Source organism: Magnolia sinica, unplaced genomic scaffold, assembly GCF_029962835.1.
Source record: "Magnolia sinica isolate HGM2019 unplaced genomic scaffold, MsV1 ctg280, whole genome shotgun sequence".
Classification (NCBI taxonomy): domain Eukaryota; kingdom Viridiplantae; phylum Streptophyta; class Magnoliopsida; order Magnoliales; family Magnoliaceae; genus Magnolia; species Magnolia sinica.
Genome location: NW_026682801.1, coordinates 118,069 through 145,042, shown reverse-complemented (window position 1 = coordinate 145,042; position 26,974 = coordinate 118,069). Strand labels below are relative to the sequence as shown.

At 39.0% G+C, this 26,974-nt stretch overlaps 1 protein-coding gene across 1 annotated transcript in view; it reads right to left on the bottom strand.

Moving 5' to 3' along the window:
- Positions 1 to 16,033: 16,033 nt before the first annotated feature.
- LOC131236193 (beta-glucosidase 12-like) overlaps positions 16,034 to 26,974 on the bottom strand; it is a 39,942-nt gene continuing 29,001 nt past the window's right edge. Inside the window, exons 8-12 of the mRNA XM_058233324.1 lie at positions 21,072 to 21,292; positions 19,555 to 19,586; positions 19,358 to 19,460; positions 18,082 to 18,190; positions 16,034 to 16,354 (exon numbers count right to left, since the gene is read on the bottom strand). Coding sequence (XP_058089307.1) covers positions 16,177 to 16,354; positions 18,082 to 18,190; positions 19,358 to 19,460; positions 19,555 to 19,586; positions 21,072 to 21,292 — 643 coding nt within the window. The 3' untranslated portion in view covers positions 16,034 to 16,176. The remainder of the gene's footprint in view (positions 16,355 to 18,081; positions 18,191 to 19,357; positions 19,461 to 19,554; positions 19,587 to 21,071; positions 21,293 to 26,974) is intronic.

Here is a 26,974-nt window from a genome sequence, read left to right as displayed (position 1 = left end):
ATCTCATTTTGGGTTTTTTATTTTTTATTTTTATTTTATTTTATTGTGATAGCCTGTGAAAATCACAATGAACTGTATTAGGTTATTAAGGTGACACTGTGAAAACCTTTTTATGGTGAAAGTCAAAATTATGAGGGAAGTAATTTTGAGAGTGAAGTAGGTGTGGTTGTTTTTAAGCACCGAACCACTATAACTCATTATGCCATGTGGTGAATGCTTTATTATTATTTTTTATGATTGGATGTATTTTATTATTTCAATTCAATAGTGAATGCTGTAATCCTTTTTATATAATCTTGATAGTTTGAAAGTTTGATTTTAAAGACATTCGTGAAATAAGGTTATCCTACCTAATATTTTAGGTGAAGGTTATCTTACGAATTATTTGGAATCAATGTTTCAATACTCAAGCAATTGAGATATTTATAATATTTACATATTCTGCATTTATTTCGATTATTTGGGATTGTCTTATTCACCCCCTATCTAGGACATCGCTAGTTCTCCATTTCATTGCACTCTTTGATACCATCGAGGACATGTTCGATACCATCGAAGTCAGTTCGATGCCATCGAAGGAGGTTTAATGGCATAAAAAATACGTAAATTTGAAATTTCATTGTTGGACAGTTTTTCAAATTCACTCGGACTCTTTGGTGGGAGCTCGATGCCATTGAAACTGCAATAGCTGCGTAAAATCACGTCGATTTCAAAGTCGATGCAAATTAAGCCTATATAAAGGGATGTTTTAGGAGTTTCTAATCAAGAATTATGATAAGAGTAGAGCAATGAGTTGTAGTGCTTCAAGGAGTTCGATGGGAGCTCGATGCCATTAAAACTGCAATAGCTGCGTAAAATCACGTCGATTTCGAAGTCGATGCAAATTAAGCCTATATAAAGGGATGTTTTAGGAGTTTCTAATCAAGAATTATAATAGGAGTAGAGCAATGAGTTATAGTGCTTCAAGGAGTTCTTCTCCTCTTCAATCCTTTGGTTTTAGTTAATTTTTATGTTTTTCTTTGAGAGTTTTAGTTTAATCATGTCTATGGTTAATTAATCTCTTAGTTAGAGCTAAGAGGTGAAGCTTGCTGTTCTTCTTAATGTTTATTTTACTTTGATTCAAGTTTTTTGGTTTTCATTTTGAACAATTTATTGATTTTTGGTTTGAATAAAGAAATATTTTTCAATTTACATTGATTCATTATCGACTCCAGGCACCTTGGATGCTTATGAAAACTATTGATATTCTTTTATATGTTTTGCAGTTGTTTGATCTGTAAAATCCATTGATTTATCATTGACTCCGAGCATGATAGATGCTTTGAATTCCCTGCGATCAATACATTAATGCTTTGTGAGGGAACCAATTCAATTAATTTCAAATCTATTTTAAAGTATATGAATGATTATTTAACTGCTCAATTATCCGACTGTATAGGATAAGACTTTAATTCTAGTTGTGTGATCTAATTGAATCAAGTAAAGTAACATTAATGAAGCTATAAGTGGATCCTTGTCACTCTAGTATTTTATCTCTGATAGTTTCTTTCACAATTATTCCTTATACTAGATTTTCGTACTTAGTTTATATTCTAATTCTGATTTTAATCTATTTTATAGGTACGACCTTAGTCTCATCGAGTTATTACTACATCTCAGCCTTACACTTAGGGTTGTCATAACAAGTTTTTAGTGCCGTTGTCAGGGACTTCAGTTGCGTTGTTCTAAAATATTTAGTATTAAAATTATGTTAGGATTAGGTCTAACTTTTTCTGTATTTTTAGGATTATATTTTTCTAAATTGTTAGATACTAACTTTATTTTTTCTGTTTTATAGAAGCTAACATAGAATCATCGATCTGTTAATATACTTCCAACTCTTCTTGCTGTAGTGTTTTCAGATTTTTTATTTTTTTGTAATTTTTTTTTTCTAGGTTTTTAGTTTAGATTAGGGACTTAGAGTGTTTCGTTCTCAAGTGGGTATGTGATAACACTATGTGTCTCTTAAGTGAAAGAGGACTAGTCGAAGGTTTGTCTATCCATTACCGAATTAAACACACCTTAAGACGCTCAGAGTTAACAGAAAGTATGGCTGCAAATCAACCCCACCATCCTGCTGAAGAACAAGAAGATGAAAATAATGTGCATAACGTTCCTTCGCCTAGAATGTTGTATGATTACTTACAACCAACGAGGGCGAGCACACCTTCCTGCATGATGTTCCCACATATTGCAGGAAATGTGGATTTCAAGTCGGGAGTGATCCAACTTCTCCCGAAGTTTCATGGACTTGACTCTGAAAGTTCATATCTACATCTCAAGGAATTTGATAAGATTGTAGTAATCCTACAAATTAACGTTTCTAAGTACACCTTGAGACTGAAATTATTTCCTTTCTCTTCGAAAGATAATGATAAGTCTTGGCTTCACTCCTTAAGGCCAAGATCGATTTGGACATCGGCCGAGATGACCTGGGAGTTTGTTAAAAAGTTCTTCTTAGAAAGAGGAAGGGACCTTCTTCCAATGCTGGGAGAGATTCAATGATCTTTTGAATTCATGTCTGCATCATGACTAGAAACTTGGTGGGTAATAAGCTTTTTCTATGATGGACTAACTTCGTGCATGCTCTGATTCATAGAGATGATGTGTAATGGGAAATTCATGAATAAGGATCCAGATAACTTTTGGGATTATTTTGATGTATTTGCTAAAAATGCGCAATCATGAGATACATCATCAACGCCCGTCAATGCTAGGCCGATTCAATTTACAGAGAAGGGGAGAATGTGCGTCTTAAGAGAGGAAGACAATGTGAATGTTAAGATGACTAATTTCATAAAAAAAGTCGAGGCCATGAAACTTAAGAGAGTAGAAACAATCAAACCCGACGAGACTGCTGAAATTATTTGTGGTATTTGTACTGGTAAAATACACTTGACACAGGATTGTCCTACAATTCCTGCATTACAAGAGTTGTTACATGAGCAATCTAATACCATGAACAAGTATCAAATGCCAATCAACGCTCCCTTCTCAAGCACGTATAATCGTATTTGGAGGAACCACCCAAACTTCAGTTGGAGGAATGACAAATGGCCAATATGAAGAGAAATCTTCAAGGGATTTTTTCGTTAAATTTTAATCCATTAAATAAACAGAGATCCCGAGAGGATACAATTTACAAATTCATGTAAAATCAAGAGCAATTCAACTAAAATACGTTACAAGCATTCCAGGATAACATAACATCATTGGGAGTGTTTGCATCATCCATCCAAAGAATTGAGTCACAACTATTTGTTAAGGAGAAAGGGACTCTTCCAGCCCAATCTCTACCTAACTCGAAACAATAATGTGAATTAAATGACCCAACCTCTTCGAACTACCATGTGGAGTAAGATAGGTCTATTACCACTCTTAGAAGTGGTAAGATAATTGATAAAAACATCCTGAAAAGGGTTGAGAAGCCCAAGGACTCGGAAGAATCTGATAGGAATGATGGACTTAGACATACTATATATGAGAAAGAACTGAAAAAATAGTATAAGCCAATGGCTCCATTCCCTCAAAGGTTGGTTTCACTAAAATCTTAGTCTAACACTCAGGATATCTTAGAGGTGCTTAAGCAGGTAAAAATCAATATTCATCTATTGGATGCTATAAAACAAATTCCATCATATGCTAAGTTTCTGAAAGACCTTTGATAGCTAAGAGATGGCAAAACATTTAAAAGAAGATTTTTTCTAACAAAAAAAGTGAGTGCCATCCTCAAGAAAGATGTGCCACTAAAATGTAAAGATCTTGGTAGCCCAACTCTCTCTTGTGTAATTGAGAATCACCGGATTGAGCATGCACTACTTAACTTGGGAATGAGTGTGAATTTGATTCCATACTCGGTTTACGAATAACTCGGCCTTAATGAATTAAAATCCACCAAGACTACACTTAAACTTTCTGATCATTCGGTTCATATACCGAGAGAAATGATAGAAGACATGCTTGTCCAAATTAATAAATTCTACTATCCAGTAGATTTTATTATCTTCGACACATTGCCCGTGATTAACATAAGCACTCAAATTCCCGTCATTTTGAGCTAGCCATTTCTAGCAACATCAAATGCCATCATTAATTGTATGAATATGATTATGAAATTAAGTTTTGGGAAGCTAAATATTTTCAACATGTGTAAACAACCTGAGGATGTTGATGATGCCCATGAAGTAAATGTGATTGATTTATTCGTGGAAGATAGGTAACTCTTGAACCTATACTCTGACATGTACTTGGCTCACTCCCCTAATTTAGATGATATGATTAGGAAGATGGATGCCTTGCTTGATGTTATGCTGGTACTTGAAACTAGCTAGTGGAGGCCGAAATTTGAAAATTTATCCCAAACTGAGACAAAGCCTCTGCCATCTACCTTCAATGCACCGAAGCTTGACCTAAAACCATTACCCACTGATCTTAAATATGCTTATTTAGGACAAGATGAAATGTATCTTATAGTGATTTTTTCTCACTTGGATGAGAAACAAGAGAGTATGCCTATTTCTACTCTTAAGGATCATAACGGAGCCCTTGGATGGACAATCGCATACCTCAAAAGAATCAATCCTTTGATTTTTAATCATTGCATTCCTACAACGCTGGTTAAATCCAAACATGAAAGAAGTGGTTAAAGTCGATGTGTTAAAGTTATTAGATGTAGGTATCATATACCATATATCCGATAGCCAATGGGTGAGTCCAACTCAGGTGGTACCCAAGAAGTCTGGGATCACCATCATAGCTAATGCAGATTATGAACTTGTGCCAACTAAAGTCACTACTGGTTGAAAAATATGCATCGACTACAGAAAATTGAATATTGTCACAAGGAAAGACCACTTCCCTTTACCCTTTGTTAATTAGATCTTAAAAACGTTAGTTGGACATTCCTAATTACTATTTTTCGAATGGATATTTGGGCTACAAACAAATAGAGATAGTCCTTGAAGACTAAGAGAAGACCACATTTACATGTCCCTTTGGCACTTTCACATATCGAAGGAAGTCGTTCGGACTATGTAACGCTCTCGCTACTTTTTAGTGATGCATATTGGGTATTTTTTCTGACATAGTGAGATAATTTTTAGAGGTCTTCTTGGAAGATTTCTCTCTTTTTGATACATCTTTCAGTAAATGCCTTAACAATCTCAAACTTATGATGAAAAGATGTGAAGAAGAACTTTGTGCTAGATTGGGAAAAATGTCCTTTCATTGTTCAAAAGGGGATAAATCTTAGACACATCAAATCGTCCAGTGGAATCAAGGTATACAAAGCTAAAATCGACTTAATTTCTAACCTATCTCTACCCAAAGACGTGCGATCCTTCTTTAGACACGTCGAATTTTATAGAAGGTTCATAAAGGACTTTAGTCTTATCTCTCATCCTTTATGTAATCTTCTTTAAAAGGATATCTCTTTTGAATGGAGTAAAGAATGCCATAAAGCTTTCACTAAGCTTAACAGTATGTTGACTATGCTCCCATCATGCAACCGCCCAATTGGAGTCTTCCTTTTGAGATTATGTGCGATGCGAGTGACTATGCTATTAGGGCAGTGTTAGTCCAAAGAAAAGAGAAGAAGCCATATATTATCTGCTATGCAAGTAAAACTCTAAACTCTACCCAAGTAAACTATTCCACTAGGGAGAAGGAACTCCTAGCTGCAGTGTTTGCATTAGACAAGTTTAGGTCCTACTTGATAGGATCTAAGATAATTGTGTTCATAGACCATGCAACACTGCAGTACCTTCTTTTTAAGAATGATGCTAAGCTTCATTTTTTTTTACGATGGATCCTTTTACTATAAGAATTTGATATAAAAAATACGAGATAAGAAGGGAGTAGAGAACATAGTGGCTAGCCATCTCTCTAGACTTATTCCAAGGATTCTATGGAGATGACACCTATAAATGGCATGTTCCTTGATGAACAATTTTTTAAAGTTTTTCAATTACTTTAGTATGCTAACATTATTAATTATCTTGTCATAGGTACAATTCTCATATATTGGACTGTATAAGGTAAAAAGAAAATTTTCACGGAGGTAGGCAAGTTCTTTTGGGTTGATCTATATTTGTTCAAATATTACCTAGATCAAATCATTAGGAGATGTGTTCTTGATAATGAACAACATAGTGTCATCTCCTTTTGCCATTCTCACGCATGTGGTGGCCACTTCTTGGCTAAAAAGACTACAACAAAAATTCTGCATTGTTGCTTTTACTGGCTCACTATGTTCAAGGATACACACGAATTCTGTAAAGCATATGAGTGTTGTTAGAAATTAGGAAGATTATCCCATACAAATATGATACCACTAAACCCCATTCTTATCATGCATAGAAGCATTCAATTGTTTGGGCATCGAATTCATGGGATCATTCCCCCAATTATTTGGAAATATCTATATCTTGCTCACCATAGCTTATGTATCCAAATGGCTTGAGGCAATTCCGTGTAGGAATAATGACCATCGCACTATCATTAAGTTCTTAAAGGAAAATATCTTATCCCAGTTCGGAACTCCTCGAGTCATTATAAGTGATGGAAGATCTCATTTTTGTAATAGGCCATTTGAAGTTTTAATGAAGAAATATTGTCTTTCTCATAAAGTGAGTACCCCCTATCATCCTCAGATAAGGGCCAAGTTGAAATTTCAAAATAGAAAAATTAAACAAATTTTGTAAAACACGATTAACCCAGATTGTAAGGATTTGTCACTTTAATTGACCAATGCATTATGGGCTTACCATACAGAGGATAAGACCCCTATTGGAATGTGTCCCTTTAGACTTGTTTATGGGAAGACTTGCCACTTACCTCTAAAATTGGACCATAAAATGTATTGGATGATAAAGAATCTCAATTTTAGTCTTAATAATATTGGCTCTCTGCATAAATTATAATTAAATAATCTTGAAGAAATCCAGAATGATGCATATCAGAATTCTAAAATATAAAATTCTTACATGAGATAAAGTGTGCCATTTTTAAGAAACGATTTACCACCATGAATATCGAATCCATGCTGTACTATGTTCTTGGGAGACCAAGCATGAAGTTCATAGATAAGTCCTCCTAACGGCCGTTAGGCACGGGTAATGGGGTGTAGAGGCCAGTATTCTGATACTGCCCCTTAAAGGTCTAACAAACATGACAACACTGCACAGCTTTACCCATGTCATATACCAATTACGGCTCGTAATACTGCTTCTCAATAAGATTGTGCGTCTCGTCTCTTCCAAGGTGTCCACCAATGCCACTTCCATGTAGCTCTTGAATAATCTGCTCTCTTAGAGAAATTTGGTGGATGCACAGTCAATTCCTTTTGAAGAGGAAATCATCTTGCACATGTAGGCCATTGGGATGACTCTCTTGGCACCTCATCCATGCATCATTGAAGTCCTCATCCTTAGTAAATAGCTCCTTGAGATAATCGAAGCTAACCACTTCATTGCTCATTGTAATAAGTAGTGATGTGCGACAGCTAAGTGCATCAACCACCTTGTTCTCTGCCCTAACTTTTGCTTTAGAACAAACATGAATTTTCATAAAAATGCAACCCATCTATATGCACATAATTCATGCTAGCCTGACTATTAATAAACTTTAAGGCTTGATGGTTAGTGTAGAGAACAAACTCTCCCTGAATCAGATAATGCCTCCAATGTCGCAGCGCTTAAACAATTGATTATAGCTTAAGCTCATATGTCGACCATTTCTTTTGGGCTTCATTGAGATTTTCGCTATAGAAGACTATCGGCCTACCTTCCTATGACAAGACTCCAATTCTGATATATGAGGTGTCACACTCAACCTCAAACAGTTGTCGAAACTAGGAAGAACCCAGACTGGTTTTTTGGACAATCGATGCTTAATTTCAGCGCAAAGCTCTTGTCAGCCTCATCTGTCTGTTAAAACAGGTCTTTTTTCATGCGATTTGTAATTGGTGAAACTATAGTGCTGAAATCCTGCATGAATCGACGATAGAAGGTCGCTAACCTATAGAAACTCTTCACTTCATGAATGTTCGTTGGGATTGGCCATTCTCTGATGTGTCGTACATTTTCATCGCCCACAAGGATACCTATGAATGTCACAACAAACCCTAAGAACAACAGACTATTCATTAAAAAACTACACTTCTTCAAGTTGAGGTACAACTTGTTAACTGCCAGGAACTGTAGCACTTGCCTGAGATATTCCATGTGCTCCGTCTCACCTGGCTATGCATCAAGATGCCATTAAAATATACTACCATAAACTGGGCAATGAACGACATCAGAACTTGATTCATCAGATATGTAAAAATGCTTGGAGCATTTGATAGACCAAAGGGCATGACTGGTCACTCATACAACCCTTGGTCTTGAATACTGTTTCTGCTCGTCATCGAGCCGGATATGAATCTGATGGCACCCGCTCCTCAGATCTAGTATAGAGAATACCTTAGAACCTTCTAACATATTGAGTATATCATCCAACCATGGTATTGAGAACCGATATTTAATGGTAATCTTGTTAATGCTCGGATGTATACACACGCGCCAGCTCCCATCTTTCTTAGGCATTAACAATGCTGTCATGGTACATGGGCTCATGCTCTCTCTCATAAGACCCTTACATATCAATTCCTCCACATCCCCCTGAAGTATCTCACACTCTTTCGGATACATTTGAAAGTGAGGGCAGTTGGGCAAGCTAGCCCCAGGGACGGAGTCTATGTGATTTTGGATGTCCCGCATGGGGGCAATTCATCGAGTAACTCTTTGAGCTAGATTTTCTTTGAATACATTCAGAATTGACATAAAACTTCGATGAATGTTTAAGGGCTCTAATTTCTCTCAATTTATCACCATGGCGTACAACTCACCGGTATCCTTGAATTCCTCCATGAAATCTTGAATGGTCAGAAGAAGCTCCCCTCCACTTTAGAAGCTTCGAGGTAGTTCTCTAGTGCCATAGGGGCAATGATCATCTTTCGGCCATCCTTGAAGAAGACATAAATATTGTCTCATCCTCGGTGGGTCGCATTATGGTCTGATTGCTATTATCGACCAAGTAACATGTAAGACCCGTATCCTAGTCCGTTCTGTTCCATCGAGTCCCGCGATCCTTCCTGTCGAATTTCGACATCCCGTGACGTATAATTGACGTTGCGACCGACCCTAAGTCGTATGTTGTAGATTTGAGTCGGCTTAAATCAAGACTTGTACCCTTGCGACCGCACCGTCGTCGCGGTTCTAACGCCGCGTCTCTTGTACCGATCCGATACCCTGGCAGGAAGATGTGAGCCGGCGTTTATTTCGAAGAAAACGCCGCGCGTTTGCAATCCCAAGAGAATCTCTACAATGTGTCAAATCAATCCCATCAATCAATCCCATCCATCACCTCATGTCAAGTACAAGCAACCCATGCTTTCTCTCTCCAAAGTCAACCCTTTCTCACCCTCTCTCTTACACACCCATGCTAGTCAAGTACACATCACCTCACCCATCACTCACATCCATCACTCTCTCTCTTTACATCCCATCTCTCCCTCTCTCTTTCTCATTTCTCAACTCAATTCCAAGCAACCTAAGAGAGCTCTCACGTCCAAGCTTCTCCATGTGAGAGAGTGCATGTGTGTGGTCCACTTTCCCATCCCAAACCCTCCATCCTAGCCTTTCATTCCCCATCTTCCACCGTTTAAGTGAAGCTCAAGGAGGCCGGCATTCCAACGGACCGAGAAGATCGACCGGTGGGTGCCTTATAGGATAGGTTTTCATGTTTTGATGATGGACCAAGTGAGGCCTACCGATCAATGGTATGGATCTCACTTGGGACCTTAAGATGTGGTCGATGGCCCACCTTGATCTTCATGATCATTCCGTGATGGGGCCATTCTCTATGAACCCCATCATGATGTTTATTTTCTAGCTTGAAAAGGGTCATCTAGACCTTTCATTTTGGTGGAGAAGGGATCTCCACCGTTGATCCTTGATTTGGTGGGCCCACATGCAATGGGACCCACTCGATGTATGATTGCTTGTAAGGGAGGGCTCATAGTGGCGGAGCCCTCCATCATGCGTGTCCCATTTCTCTCTCTATCTCTCTCTCTCTCATTCTCTTTTATTTATTTATTTATTTATCCTTGTGCGTGATGGGGTGGCCATGTGACCCACTTGGATGGGCCCCACCTTAATATATGTTTTACCCTTACCATTCATCCATTTGGTGGCCCACAGGAGCAAGGCCCACCTTGTGCATGCCGTGTGCACAGGCCGTCCCTGTCCAGGGACGTCCCTGGACTGAAATGAAAGCACAAATATCAGCTTGGTTCACACCCCATTGAGGTGGTCCACTTGTGTGGACCCCACATTGATGTATGAAGACAATCCATGCCGTCCATTTCATTCTTGAGTTCATTTTAGGCGTTGAGCCGAAAAATGAAGCAGATCCGAGTAACTGGTGGGCCATAGCATGAGAAACAGTGGTGGTTACCGTTAAAAATCCAACTACTGTTTTTATTCACCAAAATATATTGAATATTGGGCTCATCCTTCTTGTCTTGAGCCATGGGGATCGATGGCGAGCTCGGATCTCCCTGATGCGGGCCCCACGTATGCAAAACCTTGAAAATGGAGGTTTCTTTCAAAAAAAAAATAAAATATATAGGCAGCAGCTTTCGCTGCTGCCGCTGACAGCGCCAGAGACGCAGACGCCGCGTGTAGCGGACGTCCGTGCAGGGACCCACGGCCCCTCATGTGGGCCCCACCATGATGTAAAATAGGAATCCACGCCGTCCATGAGGAGGACCACCCTCGAGGTGGGTCCCCTCCAAAATCACCCAGATCCAAGACTCGGTTGGCCCACACCAAAGGTAACAGTGGGGGTTGAACTCCCTACCATCAAAAAAGCAATGATGGGCCCACAGAAGTTTAGGATCAATATGAAATTTGTTCTTCCACTTAAACCAGGTCTGCGTGACCTCCTCAACGGGTTGGATGGAAAGCAAACGTTATGGTGGGCCCCACATGGGACCCACAGTGATGTATGTGTTGTAGCCACCGTCCGGACAGACGGTGGGGCCTACCTTGCTGTATGTGTTCGTCCGCACCGTCCTCCCTGGACGGTGGGACCCCCCCTTGTGCGCGTGTGTGCGCGCGTGCGTGCTGTGTGCGTGCATGCGTGTGGTGTGTATATAAATATATATATTATTATCTATATATATATATATATATATATATATTATTATTATCTATATATATATATATATTTTTATATATATATATATATTATATTATATATGTTATATTGTATATATTATATATTATATTATATAATATATATTTGTTGGTGGGCCTTAGGGATTTTAATGGTGGAAATCATCCTCACCACTTGTACTTTGGTGTGGCCCACCTTGGTATACATGTAAGGCCCATGTGATGGGGCCCATTCAATGTATTTGAGGCCCATGTTACAAGGCCCATTGTGATGCATTCAAAGGCCCGTGGGATATGGCCCATTTGCAATGTACATAAGGCCCCTCCGATGTGGCCCACTTGATTTATAAAAGGCCCATATGATGCGGCCCATTTGATGAATATAAGGCCCATGGGTCGAGGCCCAACAGGATGTCCTTAGGGTCCATTGCAATGAGGGATTCCCCCATAGTGTGTGTAATAATGTTTGATGACAGGTTATGCCTTGGGAGAAATGTTGGTTTGACGTCCACGTTGTAAGAATAATGTTGGTTAAATGTCCGCATTATAACTCTCCCTAGGGCCCATTAGTAGGCCCACATTTGTTGGTAGTTCACCACTTTATAACATGCTTAGTATAGCTCCATGATACATGCCCATATGCATCATATGTATGCTTGATATGAGGAATGCTTGATCATAATATAAGCCGTTGGGCTGAGACATTTACGGGACTCCTTATGAGACGGAGTGCCCCGCATGATTGCGTGGTACGCATGAGATTGCTGCATGATTGTACGGTGTGACTCATGCATCTTGCATATGTGTGACTTGATCACTGCACGCCCTAGCGACATCAGGGCCGTGGCTCCACAGACACATCGTGGATGGCCGTATCGGATACCGAAAATGCTTGGTTCTAGCACTGTGGGCACTTAGGATGTCCTTGGGTGAAAGTCCCAGAACCTTTTTGGTACCAGGAGATGCTCCAACGTCTAGACCGAGTGGATACACGAGCGCCCGAGTGCCGAATACCAGTAGGCCGCGTCTCCCACTGTTTCGTGGTCGGTTGGAAGGGGGTGTGGCCTTATCCGCCCGAGTGAGGGGGCTATAAGCTAGGCTGAGTTTGACCAGCTCGCAAATGAGTCCGCTATCGACGAGCCGGGTAGGTATTGGCAGACTACTGGTCAGGCGGATAGTGTGGTCTCTTCCACTTGCTTGACTGTGCAGCTAGGGAGGAGGCAGTCAGTGTGAGGTGTATTAGACCCCGGTGATACCTAGAGAGGAACTGTACTGATATGTGTACTTGATGAGGACTGACTTGCTTGCTTCGCATCTCGCATATGACATTTGGCTACATAGGCCTCGCATCGCATGGCCTTGGTATGGCCGATAGCATTCATGGACTTATCGCATATTTCCGCATTACTCTGATATTGTACACTTGGCGCTGGCCTTGCACACACACTTGCACCACCCTCTAAGCTTTTGTAAGCTTATGCACGACTGTTGCGTGCAGGTAGTGTTGGACAGCAACAGCGCTGAGGCAGGAGTGCACGTCAGTTTATTTTGGAGCTTTTGATCACCTTGTATTTCCCTTTCTGCATTGTACTTAAAGTTTTGATTTAGTGGATATGTGGTGATGCTGTTTTGTGACTTGGTTATGCTTGTGGTTATGCTCTATTACAAAAAAAAAATTTATACTAAAAACCCTCCTTGTAGGATCCCAGGATCGGAACCTGGCATGAGAATGCCGGAATCCGAAAATGGGGTACTACGGAGGCTGTCGGCACCGGATTCGGCGATCGGGAATTTTGTGAGCCCGTTTTCCGAGTTTGGGGCGTGACATAACATATGACATGCTTTCATATTGACTACGTCATAAAGTACTTGATCCTTATAATTCTTACTGATTGAAATTGAGACAGTGCATTGTTCGGTTACCTTGGTCTCATTCACCTTTTTTATGCAGCCAATTGAGTAAGAGGAATGATGCTTTATCGTATGTACCTGCAACTTGTCCACTATCACATTCAAGATGATGTTCTCACTATTCCCACTATCTATAATTACATCACAAACCTCTCTGCTGACAATAGATTGCATATAGAATATATTGTGCCACTGCGAGTGCACCTCCTTTGTTGGAGTATACAATAATCACCTCTTGACCAAGGATTCGTTATAATCCTTGGCTAACCATTCTTTGTCACCGGCTGCTTCCTCAATGGCTTGTTCATATTTATCAAATCCAAGACTGCATCATCTTTAATGCCCAATTCATTAATGGCCAAGTGGGTTGTGTGGTGTTAAGGGCGAGTGTTTGATAAGTGGCCCGATTGGCCATAATGGTAACAATTGTTGTTCTTGGCCAACCATAAGTGTTTGGAATTCTACTTAGACCCACTGTGGTGGGTGCTGCATGTTGAGACCTAGATGGACTACCTATGTCATGGTCTACGGTTGTAGGAGGTTGAGGACGTCCTCCTACTAGTTCCTTTTCTCGTTCTAGCATTAAATCTTGCGTGAGACCTGTCATAGGATGCCGAGTCAAAGGATAAAGCCGAGTAATAACTCTTACAAGCTTTATTTCTGCCCTACTAACCAACTGCACTGCTTCATCCACGGTCCCGATTGGGTGTATCTGAATTCAATCCTGAATTATTGATTGTAACCTGCCTATGAATTGTGCTACCTTCTACAATTTGGTCTCTGATAGGTCATTTTGTATTGCTAATCACTGGAATTCTTTGGTGTAATATGTGACCGTTCGATTCCCCTATCGACAATTTTGGTATTGATGGAACAATATCTACTTATAATCATTAGGGAGAAATTGTGATCGAAGAAGGTGTTTCATCCATGACCATGATTGAATGAGCGCCTTGTTCTGTAGGACACGTGAGAGTTGTAATTGCTTCCACCATGTGGAAACACCAGATTTTAATTTATATGCTACTAATTTCACCTTTTTATGTTCCGTGACATCTATGTAATCAAAATATCATTCTCCTTCGACTAACCAATCAAGGAAATCTTCTATATGTAATAAGCAATTAAAATTTGGAAGTTTGGCCTTACCTCAATAATCTCTTTCAGCACGATCTAATCGATCACCTCCATGGACCGGTCAACGGGCAAAGATGCCATCGATGTCCTTGTCGTTGAAGCTCAACTCATCTGGGGTAGCCCTATGATTCACCTCAGGAAGTGTTATACGGAAATCAGGGTTCTGCCATAAAGTGACCATGGAAACTTGAGCATCACCTTGGGTTTGGGGTAGAATTAGCACATCCGTAATACGATTGAGGGTTGTTTACAGCTCTTTTATGGTCAATTGACTCTCCCGGTGGAAAGATTCCATTCTTACCAATAGATAAAAAATCTTTGGATCATCGTCTACAGTATTTTAGTACATGCCATCGTTAGTTGCCATCAGCTTGAGGGGAGTCCTTACTCTCATACCAATTAACATAGGGAAGGACGTTATTAGGTCGATTACCGTCTTCCTCATGGATAACTATTCCAAATCCACGGAGCTTCTCTGGACTCCTCACAGAGATTCCTCGAATCCACAAGGGATGAAAATAGAAATAATTTCTAATAATTCAAAATAAATTGATCGATAAAAAAAATGAAATTAAAATCCTTTAAATAGTGAACTCAAACGTAGGAAGAAGTTTTAAACTCAAACTCCATATCAAACTCCCTAAAAAACATGACTTAGTATAAATAGTAAACTTACTATTTATAGACGATCATGATTCCTACTAGACTTCATGGTTTTCTACCAAAAATAGTAAGTGTCAAATTTGGCCTAACCACATTATTTTCCTAATTTTTCTAAGCCCTTTTCATTTTGGGCACAACTCCTACAACTCAAAGGATTAGGAATCATGATCGAATTAAAAATTATTATTTATTGTAAAAATGGAAATAAAATAGGCTTTTGACTGTCGATCTCATGGAATCTTGCAAATTCAGCATGGGCAACTCAGCGTAGCAGGGTTTGTTGGCTAATGTAACTTCTCCTACCCAAAATCATATATGATATGTCGAAAAACTCATTCCGGTTTGTGAGGTATGACTGTTTTAAGGTTCTGACGGTCCTGATCACTTCCACCTCCAATCAGGCCTTCTTTGGTGCATCTTTTGCATGAAAGTGTCGGCAAACCCCTCTACATCATGTCCCCTCATATTGCCATGCTGACGCTAGAAGAATTTTCATCTCTACTTCAGCTGACTATCAGCAACCTGGTCACCTTCTCTGGTAAACCTTTAACCATATGGAAGAATGATTGTAAGTCCTTTTGTCTTTCCATCATCTGTTTTGTTTTTTTTCTTGTTCTTTTTTTTTTTTTTTCTTTTTTTTTTTTTTTCGAATTTTAAAAATAGCTTGAATGAATTGGTGCAGCAATGTTAATCACAAATGCTCCGTACTCTAGACACCTGAAACTTTGATTAACTGAACTTGCAAAGAATAAAGCCAAGAGATCAATTTAATTGGAAAAAAAAAGTTTGATAGAACATTTTCAAGGGTGTCAATAAAAGATTAACGGTAAAAAACATTACGGAAAACATGTAATAATTTTTGCTAGATGGGCCACCTAAGTTTTAGGTCAGCCTTTTTTTTTTCTTTGGGGTCCAGGGTCAAATTGGGGAGCATGCATCTGATGGATGGGTTGGATGTAATGCATATATTGTTTAGGGCCATTTCTAACTGTTGTCCGTGTGTGGTGTATTTGTGTATATGCATGTCTGCTGGCTCTATTGTAGATAGAATTGAAATATTAGAAAAGAAACAGTCTTCCATATCGATTACTAATTAACAAGGTCTTACATCAAAGGATTAAAGCGCCCAACAGTACAATGGAGATTTTAGTGAAGAAACTCCAATATTCTAATTCAAGCGGGAAGGAATTTGCCGAGTCTTGGCTCATTAAAACTTATTGAGAAGGAATTTAGCAAACCAATGAGCTGATTGCTTAGGGATTCGGTCGAGTGAAGGCTTGGTGCGATCAATGCGGTAAATGCCTAAGCGCTGACCATATCCTGACGTCCACTCGAAGGAGTCCGTCAATGACCACAAGAAGTATCCCTTCACATTAGCCCCCATCCTGCAGCCACATACACATATTACCATAATTACATGACTATAAGGGTGCATATAGGTGTAACTGGGATCATAAGCCAAATGGATAACTATTGATAACATTCTCTATTTAAGGATCCCTGGAAAACCATTTTATGATGGCATCATGAATATGATTTCATGTTGACAAATAGTCCAATTGTCTGCCTACCAAGTAGAGTAGCAAAACTTAACTGAACACATCAACTCCACCGGCACCCAGGTTGGGGTGGGCTAGGATTGGCTCTCAACCCGACCTAACCATCTCAAGTTGCACCCCTAATTAATTCCAAGGGCATCCAGGACGTATGTCAAAGTATATTTGAGTCAGGTTGTACATGTGTAACTGAACATACAGCCTCCCAACTTTGAACAAAATGGCTAAACGTGAGACCCATCACCATCTTGAGTGGTGAGTCCTTTGAACTATGGCCCGCTTGTCCATCCTGAGGTGGCCATTGAAACATTTATTTTCCACAAAACAAAAGTATAATTAAAATAAATAAAACAAAAATAACCCAAAGGCCAAACTCTATTTTCTTGCTATGTTTTGATTCCTTTGCATCCAAGCACAGTGGTTTCTTAAAATTTAGAACTATTTAAACTTTTGGTTCAGGTGAAATCTCTATAAGCCTGGTCTGCAAAATATAACCCAGACCCAAGCTTGTACCGGGCCCATGGTGGGCCAGAATATATAGACATGAGCCGGGCCAAAGGTGATTATGCTTGGCCAGATTCTAAGCCTGACCATTTATTCTAATATTATTTGTGCATCATCCAGGTCGTTCACTAGTAGCAAGTCAGATCATAATTGGTTCAAAGGAACGAAATATATGTAGTATGTAATCTATGCTTGGAAAAACTAAATGGTGGGCTTAGTAGTGGCAGATGAGTTTTCACATATAGCTTGAGGCCAGCCGGATTGATAAACAGGCTTGAATTTTAGGCCTATGACTAGCCCTGGGTCTTGATATGGTCTCTCAACATTGGCCCAAAGAAGACTACACCTGAAACCCACAGACTGGCCCATCCCATTGCTAATAAGGATGCAACTCAGGCTGGTTAGATTGGGTTACCTGACACTAATCTGACCTCAAGAGAACCCAACTTGCAAGCTTACACAAACCAAATTCCAACATGCGAGTTGCCAACCCAAAGTCCCATTACCTGACCCAACCCAACTCAATCTAACCCGACCCAATCTCAGTCTGATGAAAATACATGTGATTATTCCCAACCTGACTTAAACTGACAAGGATTTGCTCAGCCTAAACCCATGATTGAATTCAAAATGGGTTGGCATTATTATCCAACTAAACCAAACTCAACCCAAGGACCTTGACAATCCGACCTGAACTTGAGTTGGGTTCATCGGTTTTGGGTTGACCTGAACCGAAGTTGCAGCCCTAATTGACAGCCCTACTAACCAGAAATATCATACAATCCACTATGGTGCATGTTAGTCTCCAGGGTTAAAATGGGATTGACTGGGTTCTCTATTTCACGTGGACGCACCATTGGCTATGTTTTGTTTTAGACCATCCTTTTGTGGGTTGAAAAAAACGGATGCTTGTGATGGTCCAATGGAGGATTTATTTATTTATTTATTTATTTATTTATTTTTTAATGCTTCTGCGCCATTCACGGTGGGGTGGCCTGGTAGGTGAACGGTGAAAAATCAGACGGACGTACAGGTGCACAACTGGTTATTACCTGAGCGCTTCTCGAAGTTCCGAGAGATGATCAGCAAGGAATTGTTGCCTCGGTAAATCTTCCTCCAAGACTTTTGGATCCTCTGGTGCAGGATTATTTGTCCCAAATCCTGTCCATGCAAAAAAGTTCAAAAGTCATATCTCTCTCTCTTTCTCATGCAAATAGTAAGTAGGTATGTATATATTAAGAATGTTATCGTAGATGGTTATCCACCTTCAATGATTATAGCCTCATATTTCTCTTAATGAAAGACTTGACAATATAACGATGAATCTCTACAAATATAATACAAGTACGTCTTAAACATTTTTAGACCCAATGGAGAACCTTTTAATATTTTACAGACATTGAAGGAATTTTAACTGGAGTAAAGGAATTTTAGGCACTTGAAAATATGGCTGGTGTCCTTTAGGTGGGTTTGATTTCAGCAAAAAGCCAAAGAACTTATAGTCTGCACCTAGAAAGCCTCAGCCCTGGACTTCTTCTACCCTAAACAACGGTTTCAATCTTCTTTCCTTCTTGCTTTCTTCATCTTTCTTTAAGTGCGTTGCGTGTGCTATCCTCTTTGTATGCAAGGATGTGAATTGCTGGTAACCAAGTGTTATCGCCTGTAACCCTGACATTGCCTAACGAGAAAGTGCCAATGGCGCATGTCAGATATAGGGCTGTAGTAGAAAAGGCAAAACTGTAATTTTATGTAATAGTCTTTGCCTTCTACTATATATGTCCTTGCATTTGATATGCAAACTTGCTTCTTTTTCGTTAGGCTTCATCAGGGCCAATTGCAAGCAAATTGTATCCTATATGCATACATCTACTTAGTAGTTAGATGAGATAGGACCGACACTCCTCTCTTTCTCTCTCTTTAGCCTACACTTACCTTTACATGTGCCAATTTATTACGAATGGGACATCATGCATGCTTTTAATTACACGTGGCACGTGTGCCAATCTATTTCATGTTATCAGGTGTGTGGGACATCAATCAGTGCTTAAGGTGGACCCATGACGCACATGACCAACACAAAAATCAGGCAGACCATCCTGCACCTCTGGATAAGATGGTTTTAGAGGGAAAAAAATGCACCAGCAAATGTGTTGCCCGCCTGATTAGTCATTAGCTGATCAGCCTCCTTTTCCTGACAGGTGATCTGCGATGTCTGATCCATCGGCAGATAAGATGACCAACACATGAAACAGATTGGTTATGTTGCCACTTGTAAAGGTCCACATGGCTGGAAGCTACCGTATAAACTATTGTAAGTCATATACATACCATTCTCAGTGATGTATATGGTTGGATTTCTATATCGACTCTGCACATATAACACCAGATCTTTAATTCCTTTCGGATACACATACTGGCTGGCCCCTTTTTGCTGTGCCAAGAACATGCGTGTGTAAGGCCTACGTTAGAAGAACATGTTCGGAACAATGCTTAAATACAGACATGCATAATAGAAATTTCCATACCACAATTCCAATAGGTATGTTGTCTTTCTCTCCTGAAAATAAAGAAAGAAAAAGGTTGCCCAAAAATTAGAAATGAGATAAAGTCAAGATCTTTAAGACATTGTTTGAGATCAAGGAAGCAAGAATGTGAATTTGGTAAATTCATAAATTTGCCAAATACAAGATTTGGATTTGGCAAATTTCAATGTCCATTGTTTAGGAATCAATCTATAAATCCATGGATTTGGAGAGCATTTACTACCAAAAAATAAAAAAATTATCTTTTAAAAGTCACTCATTTTGAGGATTTGTTGAGTCATCCGAGGACGATTCGGCTAATCCCTGACGAGAAACAAATGAAGGAGCTACTCAAAATGAAAGATCCCGGCCCTAAATTCCTCACCCCAAACAGCCCCAAGAGGAGAAGAGATTCTAAATTTATGTAATTTAACATTCAAGCAGCATCCTTATAAACAATTGAGTTGAATCGCAAACATTCGATTTAACCGGGAAGTGGATGTCGGATTCTTGTAAGTCAAATCCCCAGACTATTCGGTTCTTGCATTGATGTACCAGCATGTCTGGCCAACAGATGAATCATCGATCAGAAAAATAATAATAATAACAATAATGATCTTGGATAGACTGCCCACTTCTTACCTTAGAGGCCCTTATTCAAAGGTAGCTAGCCTCTTGGGGTAATTTTTCATTCCCTAATCCCAAAGATTGCATTTAAAATCATGGGTTGGAAAAGTGTTCTCAACTGATGGAAAACTGGTCCTCCTTCACCATGTGCTCGTCAAGTATTTTTTATCCACGTTTTGGCATCAGTTCCACTCTCCAAATTATCTTGCTTCACCTGGAACCCCTCTTGGCAAACTTCTTTTAGGGCAAATTGAGGACTACCACAAGAGGCATTGGGTGGGGTGGAAGGGCACCTGCATGCCAAGAGAAGAAGGCAAGCTAGGTGTCCATTGTCGAAAGGATGTGATGAAAAAGCCTAAAACTGAAGATTTATTTCGGTTTCTGTAGAGAATTTGTTCTGGGAAAGAGACCAGATCGCAGAGGCTCTTTTCAGAAAGGGCTAGTCATTCTAGATCTAATGGCATGTTTTGCATAAGAGGTGACCTTATGAGGGGCATGCATTAGGTGTAAGGTTTTTATAGATAGTATGGGCCTTGTAAATTCCAAAGAATAATGAGGTCCATGCCCATTCTATCTTTTTTTTTTTTTTTTCTTCTTCTTGGAGGGGTAGATTTTTGTATAGTATTTTTGGTTCCTTGGCCGGTTTCTAGAGCAATTGTTTTTCTCACTTTCAATTTTTGAGTTAGCCATTTTGATCCAAGGGAAATAGATCTCGATGTTTATAGAAATCTTGAATAGAGTTGCCATGGCCTTTCGGCCCATATACCTCCTCATAGGTGTCCTAAATTGACATTTCCCATTAATCAAAGGCCGGAGTTGTGCCCCCAACTTTATCAAAAATTAAGAAATTAAAAAATATTTAAAAAAAAAAAAAAAAAAAAAAAGAAGCTCACCAAGTTGTTCAACGTAGTAGTCTTGAGTATAGCTCGTGGGTTCATCATCATTCTTCAATGTAACGCTCTTAGCATAATTTGCATAGTAGTAATTGAAACCAATAAAATCAAACGAGCCCTTGATCATCCTAGAATCTTCCTCTGTGAAAGTTGGAAGCCTCTCCCTCACTATGGCCCTCATGTTGAACGGGTAGTCTCCAAACACTATTGGCTCCAGGAACCTGAACAAAATCCATGTATTAGACTTCTTGGGAAATAATATTTTCAATTTTATTTTATTTTAGTTTTTTTTTTTTTTTTTTTTTTTTTTTGAGAATTGAAAGTGGTACATGTCCCAAAATAGAAATTGGGTCCATGTATCAATCAGGGAGGTCTTAGATATCAATTTCTAGAAACATGGCTTGAAAACAAGAAAACTCTGTCCAACTAGGTCAGCTCGATTTGTGATGTAGAGTGGGTCGCGGACACTTTCATGACCAAGATGGACCAGAGAAGGCCCAATCTGAGGCAGAAGTGATAAGGACCATCAAAACCTCAAAACAGTCGTATCTCGCAAAACGGAATGAGTTTTTTGATATATCATATATGATTTTGGGGTAGGAGAAGCTACGTTAGCCAACCAACCCCACTATGCCAGGTTACCCATATCGGATTTGTGAGGTTCCATCAGATCGACTGTTGAAAGTCTTTTTATTTATGTTTTTACTATAAATAGTAAGTTTTAATTCAATCATAACTCTTGATTTTTTGAGTTTTAAGAGTTGTACCTAATATGAAAGGGCTTAGAAAAATTAGGAGAATAATGTGGTTGGGCCAAATTGTACACATACTATTTTTTGGCCAAAAACCATGAAGTCTGGTATGATTCATGATCGTCTATAAATAATAACTTTACTATTTATAGTTAGTCACATTTTTAGGTAGTTTAACTTAGAATTTTATTCAAAAACTTTGTCCTAGGTTTGAGTTCACTATTTAAAGGACTGTAATTTCTTTCTTTTTTTTTTTTTTAAAATAATCATAAATCAACTTATTTTGAATTATTAGACATTTGTTATATTTTCTTTCCACGTGGATTCAAGGAATCTCTTTGAGGAGTCCAGAGAAGCTCCATGGATTCGAAGCAGTTATCCCTGAGGAAGACGGTGATCGACCTCATCACATCCTTCCTTGCATTAATTGGTATTAGAGCGGGACTCCTCTCGGGCCAATGGCAACTAACAATAGCATGGACTAAAATCCTTTGGATAGTGATAGATGAATTCATTATCTATTGGGAAGAACGAAAGCTTTCTACTAGGAGAGTTAGTTGACCATGCAAGGACTGCAGGCAACCTTAGATCGTATTATAGATGCGGTAATTCCTCCCAGAGCCCAAACCGACGCTCAGTTGCTCATGGTTGCTGTATGGCACAACCCTAATTTTCGTAGAGCACTTCCAGAGGTGAATTGTAGAGCTACTCCAAATGAGTCAAGCTCCAGCAAGGAGGACATCGATGGCAGTGTTGATCATACGACTAGTCCATGGAGGTAATTGACTAGATTGTGCTGAAAAAGACTATCGAGGTAAAGTCGAACTTCTTAATTTTAATAGCTTATTATGTATAAAATATTTCCTTAATTGGTTAGCCAAAGTAGAGTGATATTTTAATTACATGGACATGCCGGAACATAAAATGGTGAAATTAGTAGCATTCAAATTAAATTTTGTTACTTCTGTATTGTGGGAGTAATTACAACTCTCACGTGCCCGACAGAATAAGGTGCCTATCCGATCATGGTATCGATGAGATGCCTTCTTCAATCACAATTCCTCCCCAGTGATTACAAGTATGTATTGTTCTAACAATGCTAAAATTGTCGTAAGGGGAATTGAATCATCACAGATTATACCAAAGAATTCCACCAATAGGCAACGCGGAATGACTTGTCAAAAATTGAATCGCAGAAGGTAGTGCACGATTCATAGGAGGTTTACAATTGATAATTTAGGACCGAGTTCAGATGCACCCAATTGGGACCGTAGATGAAGCGGTTTAGTTGGCAAGTAGGGCATAAACATATATTGCAATAGTCCATACTCATCCTTATCCTTCGACTCAACCCCCCATGACGGGTCTCACGCAGGATTCAACACTGGCAAAAGGAAATGAACCAATAGGAGGACGTCCTCAACTTTCTACAATCGCAAACCTTGATACAGGGAGTGGTCCATCTAGGCCTCAATGTACAACACCCACAACAACGAGTCTGAGTAGGATTTTAAATCTTTATGGTTGATCACAACTGAATAATTGTTAACGTTGTGGCCAACCAAGGCACTTATTAAACACTTGCCCACAATGCCCCACAACCCACTTAACCATTAATGAAGGGGGCATCGAAGGTGATGCAACAAAAGAAGGCATTGGATTTGATGGAGATGAATAAGTCGCTGAAGAATGAGCTGTTAAAGAAGAATGGTTAACCGATGATCATGGCAAATCCTTGGTCATGAGGCAATTATTGTACAGTCCAAGGAAGGAGATACACCCGCAGCGGCATAATATATTCCGTACATACTGTACTGTAATTGAAAATATCTATGATGTAATCATAGATAATGAAAATAGCGAGAACATCATCTCGAAGGTGATGGTGGACAAGTTTTGGTTACTTACAACAAAGCATCCTTTCATGTATGTACTCGATTAAATGGATAAATAATGTAAATGAAACCAAGGTAACTGAACAATGCACTGTCTCATTTTCAATTGGTATGAATTATATAGATCAAGTACTTTGTGACGTGGTCGACACGGAAGCATGTCATATGTTACTCAGTCGACCATGGAAATCGGACCGTGATGCGACCCACCAAGGATGGGACAATGTTTACGTCTTCGTCAAGAATGGTCGAAAGATGATCCTTGCCCCTATGGCACCAAAGAAGTAGCCCAAAGCTTCTAAAGTGGAAGGAAACTCCCTCTGGACCATTCGGGATTTCGTACATGTAAGAAAATTGATGAGGTGTATGTTATGGTGGTAAAGGGTGAGGAATCAGAGTCATTAGACATTCCTCTAAGTTTAGGCTGTTTTGAATGAGTTCAAATAAATCTGGCCGAAAAATTTACCTTATGGATTGTCTCCCATGTGGGACATCCAATATCACTTAGACCTTGTACTTGGGGCTTGCGTACCCAACGACCCTCACTTTTGGATGAGTCCAAAAGAATATGAGATACTCCAAGGGTAGGTGGAGGAATTGATCCGTACGGGTCTTCTGAGAGATAGCATGTGCCCGTGTGTCATGCCAGTATTGTTAACGCCTAATAAAGATGGGAGCTGACTGATGTGTGTTAATAGCCGGATAATTAACAATATTACCATTAAATATCGGTTCCCAATACCACGGTTAGATGACATGCTCGATATGCTAGAAGGTTCTAAGGTGTTCTTTAAACTAGATCTGAGGAGCTAGTATCATCATATTCGTATCCAATCCGATGATGAGTGGAAAACGACATTCAAGACTAAGGAAGGGGTGTATGAATGGCTGGTCATGCCCTTTGCTTTATAGAATGCACTAAGTAATTTCATGCATCTGATGAATCAAGTATTGAAGTTGTTCATTGGCTAGTTTGTGGCTGTATATTTTGATGACATTCTAGTATATAGGCATGGTGAGGTGGAGCACATGGAACAACTCAGGTAAGTACTACAGGTCCGAGTAATTAACAAGTTATACCACAACACGAAGAAGTGTAGTTTTTTAATGGATAGTCTATTGTTTTTAGGATTTATTGTGATGTCCACAGGCATCCACGTGGACAATGAAAATATGTGAATGTTGAGGGTCAAATATCTTAGTTTTATGAACATGATACTGCTTAATGTCTTATTTTACTCATGTTTGTGTTGTAAGTTGAATTTGAGAGCTTGGATTGGAAAAGGTACTAAAAGCATGGTTTTGAAGCTCAAAAATCACCAAGGCAAAGAATGGATCTTAGGAGATAAAGATTGAAGATTTCAAGGTCCCAAGATTAAAAAAAAAAACTAAGTGGAGAAGGAACGAAGCCAAAAGAACAAGTGCAAAATACACATTGACTGTGTCATCAAGCACTGCTCGATAACATCGAGGACACATTCGATGACACCGAACATAGGTCGATGACATCGAATTTATGAAGGAAAATTGAGTTGGTCGCTGGACAAATCAAAGACGGTTTTCGATGAATCGAGAACTTATTCGATGGCTCGAATCTTTGCTTGATGACATCAAATTTTCTATGTAATTTTAGCAAAACTCGGTGGACATATTAGGCACCATTTTCAATTACTCGAAGCACTCCTTGATGACATCGAAGACCTTCTTGATGACATTGAAAGCCTCTTCGATGACATCGAATTTATTGAAGAAATTGAATAAACTCTCTGGACTATTTTGGACACATTATCGATTCCTCGAACAATGCTTGATGACATCGAAGGTAGGTTTGATGACATAAAAGGTCGCAAAGTTTGGATCAAGCTACAAAAGTGTAGAAAAAGCATGTATAAAAGACACCTGTTTGATGTCATCGAACAAATCACATGAAGTTACGCAGAGTTACGCGGAGTGCATAAATTTGAGGCAATTTTTGAATTTTTCTAATGAGATGTAAAAGGAGGTGTTGCACAACTATAAATAGGAGTCCCCAGGGCATCCTTGTGCATAATCGAGGGTTTGAGGAATGGAGCAAAAGCATGGAGAGCCGTCGTCAAGCATTCTTCTTCTTTCTTCCTTAGTTTTTTTTTTCATGTTTTCTTCTAGGGTTTTAGTTCCAATCATGTTTATGGTTGGCTAAACTTCTTAGTTAGGGCTAAAAGGTGAAGCTTGTAGCGTGATGTGATGTTTTCTATTGCTTTGATTCATGTTTATGTTGAACTCTCTTTGATTCTAGTTTGATTTTTAATAAATACTTTCAATTTTTAATGGTTTGTTGTGACTCAAATTACAATAGATCTGGGATAGGTTTGAGTATGTTCTTTTCATGTATTAAGATTGTGAAATTAGAAAATCCTGTTGTTCACTATCCTCTCTTGGGCATGGTTGGATGACAGAATCCCTTCTAATCTTCATGATTCTCTTATGTTTAGTTATGAGATTGGTATATCCTACTGTGAGCCATTGTCTCCTGGGCATAGTTTTATGATGGAATCACTTCCAGTTCTCACAACTCTCATCCATTGAGAATTAGGTCAAAGGAAGTTCAGATTTGATTTTACTAAGATATCTTTCAATTAGATAAGATGGGACTTTGATTCCAGTTGTGTCCTTGAATCAAGCATAGATTTCTCTGATCTCTACATGTGGATCCTTGGAAACCCCAGTTCCCACTTTTGAATTTCTTAAGTTTTTCATTAAATCTTTCACAACAATTACTCTTTACACTTCTAGATTTAGGTTTCATCTTCTTCTAGTTCTACTTCTAATTACTTTTAGAATACACACAAGATTAGTCGCTATGGAATCGACCTCGGTCTCAGCGAGATTATTACTGCATTGTGACCCTACACTTGGGGTTATGAACAAGTTTTTGGCACCGTTGCCAGGGATTAATGGTTGCATTTTTCTGAGATTAAGTGTTTTTAGAATTAGTTTAAGATTAGGGTTTTTCTATTTTCTATTTTTAGGATTAGGTTTTTTCAGAACAATTTTAGAAACTAACTTATCTTTCTAATTCTAGGTTAAGAAACTTCCTATTTTCTATTTTTAAAAACTTTCCTTTTTTTTTTAAAAAAATAATAATTTAATTTTTAGAAACTAGGTTGCTTTCCTTATTTTCTTTTTAGAAACTAACTCACTTTCCTTTTTCTTTTGCAGGATCCAAATATAGAACTTCCTAATTTGGTAACTTTTTTCTATTTCTCTCTGTTTCTAA